This window comes from Penaeus monodon, chromosome 10 (assembly GCF_015228065.2).
Source record: "Penaeus monodon isolate SGIC_2016 chromosome 10, NSTDA_Pmon_1, whole genome shotgun sequence".
Taxonomy (NCBI): Eukaryota; Metazoa; Arthropoda; class Malacostraca; order Decapoda; family Penaeidae; genus Penaeus; species Penaeus monodon.
The window spans coordinates 51405330-51411340 of record NC_051395.1 but is presented as its reverse complement, the minus strand read 5'-3'; the positions used below and the strand labels follow the sequence as shown (position 1 = coordinate 51411340).

The 6011-nt window shown below is 38.9% G+C and overlaps 1 protein-coding gene across 1 annotated transcript in view; it reads right to left on the bottom strand.

Annotated features, from left to right (window-relative positions):
* The window catches only part of LOC119578157 (histone-lysine N-methyltransferase SMYD3-like), a gene marked incomplete in the record, with an annotated part of 47500 nt that overhangs the window by 29681 nt on the left and 11808 nt on the right, over positions 1–6011 (bottom strand). The window contains 1 exon segment of the mRNA XM_037925894.1: positions 4200–4374. Coding sequence (XP_037781822.1) covers positions 4200–4374 — 175 coding nt within the window.

Below are 6011 nucleotides of genomic sequence, written 5' to 3'. Positions count from 1 at the left end.
TCTCCCCCCTCTCTTCTCCCCCTTTCTGTCTCTCCCCTCTTTTTTTGTCCCCCCCCCTCTCCTCTTCCTCTCCCCTCTCTGTCTCCCCTCCCCTGTCTCCCCCCTCTCTTCTCTCCCCTCTCTGTCTCCCCTCTCTCTCTCCCCCCCTCTCTGTCTCCCCCCTCTGTCTTTTCCCCCTCTCTGTCTCTCCTCTCTCTGTCTCCTCCCCCCCCTCTCTCCCCCTCTTCTTCCCCTCTCTGTCTCTCCCCTCCTGTCTCTCCCTCTCTTCTCTCCCCTCTCTTCTCTCTCCCCTCTCTGTCTCTCCCCTCTCTGTCTCTCCCCTCTCTGTCTCTCCCTTCCCCTCTCCCCTCTCCCCTCTCCCAATTTCCGTCTCTCCTTTCCCCTCTCCCCTCCCCCCTCCCCCCTCTCCCCTCCCCTCCCCTTTCCCCCCCTCCCCGCTATACCGGGAATGTCACTCACACAGCACCTATTGACATATCCGCGATACAAAAGGGCATCACGGGATAACCAATAGCATTCTTTTGTTCCCCTCCCGCTGTGATTTTTGACAGAGGCTTGACATTAGTGGATCTTTTTCCCCTTTTTACATTTTTTCCCCTTTTTTCCCTTTTTTTCCCCTTTTTTCTAGGGTGGGGGGGGGATGTTGTTGATGGGGGGGTTGGTGAGAATGTTGAGGGTTTTTATTGTTTATGTTTGTTTGTTTTGTGTGTGTTTGTTTGTTTTTGTGTTGGTTGGTTGGTTGGTTTTCCTTGGCTTGTTTGTCTTTTTGTTTATTTGTTTGTGTCTTTGTTTGTTGTTTTTTTTTTGGTGGGGGGTGGGATAAAATGCTATTGTTTTGTTTGTCTTTTTGTTGTTTTTTTTTTTTATTTTTTTGGGGTGAAGTACGGACGAAATTAAAATAGGAAAGTTTTTTGTTTGTTTTTTTTTTGGGGGGGAGGGGGAGACGAGTGTTTATTAATATTAATGTTTATATTGGTTATGTGTCTGTACTTGTAGATTATGTCAATGCATGTTGCATGAGTGCAGGCATATATACCTATCTTTTCTATTCTTTTTTTTTTTTTTTCTTTCTTTCTCTCTCCCATTTTCTGTCATGTATTTCGTCCTCTCTTTCCTTTTTACATCTTTCTTCCTTCTTTTATTATTTTTTCTAGTATTCCCTCTCTTCTTCTTCTGTTTCTTTCTTTCTCTCTCTCTCTCTCTCTCTCTCTCTCTCTCTCTCTCTCTCTCTCTCTCTTCTTTTCATCTCTCTCTCTCTTCCCCTCCTCTCCTCTCTCCCTTCTCTCTCTCTCTTCTCTCTCCTTTCCCTTGTTGTACATTTACACAAATCAAAATGTTTTCAGATGGGTAGATAGACAGACAAAGATAAGATCGAAAAGATAGTAAAAAGGAGACGAAGGGGGGGAAAAATAAGTAGAAATGTAAAATTTTAAAAGTATTAGTAGATAATATACAAAATATGTGACAGATGAGAACAAATAACATACCACAAAACACACACACACACACACACACACACCAACACACACACACACAAACCACACCCCCCAAAAACAAACACTCAAAAAGAAACACAAACAAACAAAACCACAAAAACACACACAACAAAAAACAAAAAAACACAAACAAACAAAAAAACACCCAAAAACAAAAAAATACAAAAACACCTAACAACCCAAACCAAAACCCCAAAACAAAACAAACACACTCGCATCGCTTTTGAATACCCTGTGAATCGCTATGGGCTCACAGGATTAGCCGAGATTCGAAAACAATGACGTTGCTGGCCGGTTCACTTTGTTATGGCGCTGTTCTCTGTTCTCTAGTTATAACAGCAATCAGCTTTCCAAAATAGGAGTCATTCATTTAAAGAACATGAATAGGAGGAGAGATACGCATTGGAAGTTCAATTGATGGTTGTTGTTATTATTGAAGAATAGGGGGGGAGGGGGAGGCGGAGGGAGGGAAGGAGAGGAGGAGGAAGGGGGGGGGGGGGGAGGAAGGAGAGGGGGAGGGAGGGAGGTAGGAAGGAGGAAGGGGAGGGAGGGAAGAGAGGGACGTAGGAAGGGGGAGGGGGAGGGGAGGAGAAGGGAGGAAGGGGGGGAGAGAGGGAGGGAGAGGGGAAGGGGAAAGGGAAGAAGGAGGAGGGAGGGAGGAAGGGGGAGGGGGAGGGGGGAAATACAGAAACAGAACTTAACGAATTAATGACCATCAGTCCCTAATTGTTTGTTTAAATCAAATATTAATTTCTCTACCGACGAGCAAATAGATACGAATTTAAAAGCGTTGATGGTATTCGATAATTATCATTTTGTTAACGCAAGTAATATCATATTAAGTTTCCAATCAAGAGTGGGGGGAGGGGAAATATTTAAAAAATAAATAAAAACATTAAAAATAATAATAATAATGCGTCAAGATAAATAAAAATATTCAAAAATCTTTCTCTCTGTCTTTCGTTCAGACACCAAAAAGTTTCATACTCCTTTCCATCCCTCTTTGATTTAAACCAGAACGAAACACATCAACCCGAAAGTTGTAGAGATTTGACACGTCCGAAACGCGTGGACAAGGGATCCCTTTGCTCGGTCTCGCTTTGCAAGATGATTTATATATTGCCATTGCATCCTTGCATGTTGCTAAAATTACGTGCGAGCGAAGCGGTTTGGGGACTCCTACCTGCACGCGTGCCTTCTGGAAGTGTGTGTGTGTGTGTGTGTGTGTGTGTGTGTGTGTGTGTGTGTGTGTGTGTGTGTGTGTGTGTGTGTGTGTGTGTGTGTGTGTGTGTGTGTGTTTGTGTGTGTGTGCACATTATATATATATATAATATATAGTATATAATATTACTATATATATATATATATTATATATATATATATATATTATACATATACATATATATATATATATATATATGATAGATATATATATATATATATAATATAATATATATATTAGATATATATATATAATCACTGACAAGATATTTCATCAAAACCAAAATATAAAAACGTTCAACCCTGTTTCCTCTTCCCCATCCCTACCCTTCACTTCCTTCATTCCATCCCTCCTCCCTTCCTCCTCCCTTCCTCCCTTCCTTCCTCCTTCCTCCCGTTCCCTATTCTCCCTTCTCCGTCCCCTTCCCTCGCTTCTCCTTCTCCCCCCCTTCTTCCTGTCCTCCTTCCTTCTCCTTCTTCCTCCCTCCTTCCTTTCCACTCCCTCCCCTTTTCTCTTCCCCTCCTCCTTACTCCTTCCTCCCTTCCTTCCTCTTCCTCCCTTCCCCCTTCCTTCCTCCCTCCCTCCCTTCCTCCCTTCCTTCCTCCCTTCCTTTAATTTGTTTTTATCAAAATATCAAAAATCAAAACGCACTCACTGACCCCTCCGCCCCCCCCCCTCCCCTGATAATATCATTTAATTAATTATCAAAATTCAAAAGATTTTCAATTTCACTTTCCATCCCTTCCTTTCATCTCATTCGTTAAACGTAAACAAATAAGTGAGATAACAAATATGTAAGTAATTAGATGTGAATAATAATAGAAAAAAAAATTACTAACGAAAAAAATTAAGTATATCGTAATGAATAATCAAAACAAACAATAGATAAAAGTAGATGAAAAATAAAATAAATGTGAATTAAAAAAAAAAAAAAAACAAAGACAAAAAACAAAAAAAAAAATAAAAAATAAAAAAAAAAATTTACTACAAAGAAAACACATTATAACAAATAAAAAAAATATTTAAAACAAACACAACCCATTAAAACAAATAAAAATAATCATAATGATAAATATCTTTTAAAATATAATAAACAAAACAAACCGACCCATTAAATTTTTTTAATCCACAAAAAAAAAAAAAATGTAATTTAAAAAAATATACATTTTTTTTTAATAATACCACTCTTTTTCAAAAATAGTAAAAAATATACAATTAAAAAAATACCACAAAAAGAATACAAAAAAGCATATCAGAAATCAAAAAATAACAATAACAATAAATAAAAAAAAAATAGATAGATAAACAAACAAACAAACAAATAAATAAAATCATAACAAAATAACAAAATAAAAACAAAATAAAAAAAAATACATACATTTACCCCGCGGACATCTCTCAACAAAATCACAACAACAATAATAAAATCAACTTCCACGAATCCAAACTACCTATACCCCCCCCCCCCAAGGGCCTCTCACCTTCAGCCTGAAGATGATGCGGGCGATCAGCCTGACGAAATCCGGAGGCACCGCCGGGGAGACGCGCTTCAGGTGAGGACACTCGTCGGCGTGGCGGTCGGAGGCAAGGCGCTCGCAGTCGCGGCTGCAGTACCAGGGGACGCGACACGAACGGCAGGGGTGGAGGACCTTGTCTCTGGTGGGGGGGGGGGGGGGAGAAAGGGGAGGGAGGGGGGAGAGGAGGAGAGGGGGGAGGGGAGGGAGAATGAGGGGAGGAAGGGAGGGGGAGAGGGAAATGGGAAGGGGAGAGGGAGAGGGGAGAGAGGAAGGGGTAACGAAGGGGAGGAAGGAGGAGGAGGAGGGGAGAGAGAGGAAGGGAGATGAGGAGGGGGAAGATGAGGGGAAGAAGGAGAGGGGGAGAGAAGGGGAAATGGAGTGAGGAAAGGGAAAATGAGGGAGGAAGGGAGGGGGAGGATGAGAGGAGAAAGGGGAGAGGAGAGGGGGAGGAGAAAGGGAGAAAGGAGAGAGGACAGGAAAGGAGAAAAGGGAAGGTGAGAAAAAAAAATGGTGTTTATTTGGACAGATTTGCAGGAATGATGATCATGAAATAATAATAATGGTGATTGTTATAGTAACGATGGTAATAAAAACAAAAATATAGATAACAATAATCATAACATCAACAGTAACATCAATGAAAAACAATGACATTAACAACAATGAGAAAGACAGAGTGGGACAGAGAGAGGAAGAGAGAGAGAGAGAGAGAGAGAGAGAGAGAGAGAGAGAGAGAGAGAGAGAGAGAGAGAGAGAGAGAGAGAGAGAGAGAGAGACAGAGAGAGATAGAGACAGAGAGAGAGAGCGAGAAAAAAAAAGAATCAGACAGAGACGAAAATAGAGACGAAGACAGATACAAAGACAAATAAATAAAAAATAAATAAAATAAAATAAACGACCACCTTCACCTCTAATAAAAATGAAAACGGGAAGCGTGAGAAAAGAAGTGCATAGAAACGGGGATAATTAAAAGACTAATGAACAGCAAAATGAGGGATTGATTATGCTAACGAGAAAATAACACGAGTCGAGTTGATGACTGGATGAGGAGGAAGAGGACGAAGAGGAGGAGGAGGAAGAGGAAGAGGAGCAGGAGACGCTAATCACGCGAATGAGAGGCAAAAATATGAGGGAGAGAGTTGTAATGAGGAGAAGACACAGGAAGGATAAAGCAGAGGAATAGCAAAAAAAGTTTTTATTTTTTTTTTATTCTTATCATTAATTATTATTATTATCATTATCATTATTATTATTATTATTATTATCATCATTATTATTAATTATTGCTATTATTATTATTATTATTATTATTATTATTATTATTATTATTATTATTATTATTATTATTATTACTTTTTTTTGTTATTCCTGTGCTTCATCATGTTCTTAATTGCTAACTTCCTTTCTTTTATTTCTCTATTTCTTCCTTCCCCCTCCTCTTCCTCCTCCTTTTCTCCTTTTCCTATTTAGAAAATTAAAATATATATTCCTGAAGTATGGTTGTTTTATGTGTTTTCTTTTATATATATATATATATATATATATATATATATATATATATATATATAAAAAATATATATAATATATATATATATATGTGGAATTCTTTCTCAAAAAATTTTCTATGATTTGTATGACTTTTTTTTTAATTTTTAGATTTTCCCTGGTTCTTCTGTTTTTAACTATAAAGTTTTCCCCCATTTATTCCTTCTCTTTTTTTTCCTCCCTTTTTCCTTTTTCTCTCCTTTTTTTTCTTCCCCAATTGTCTCCCCCCTA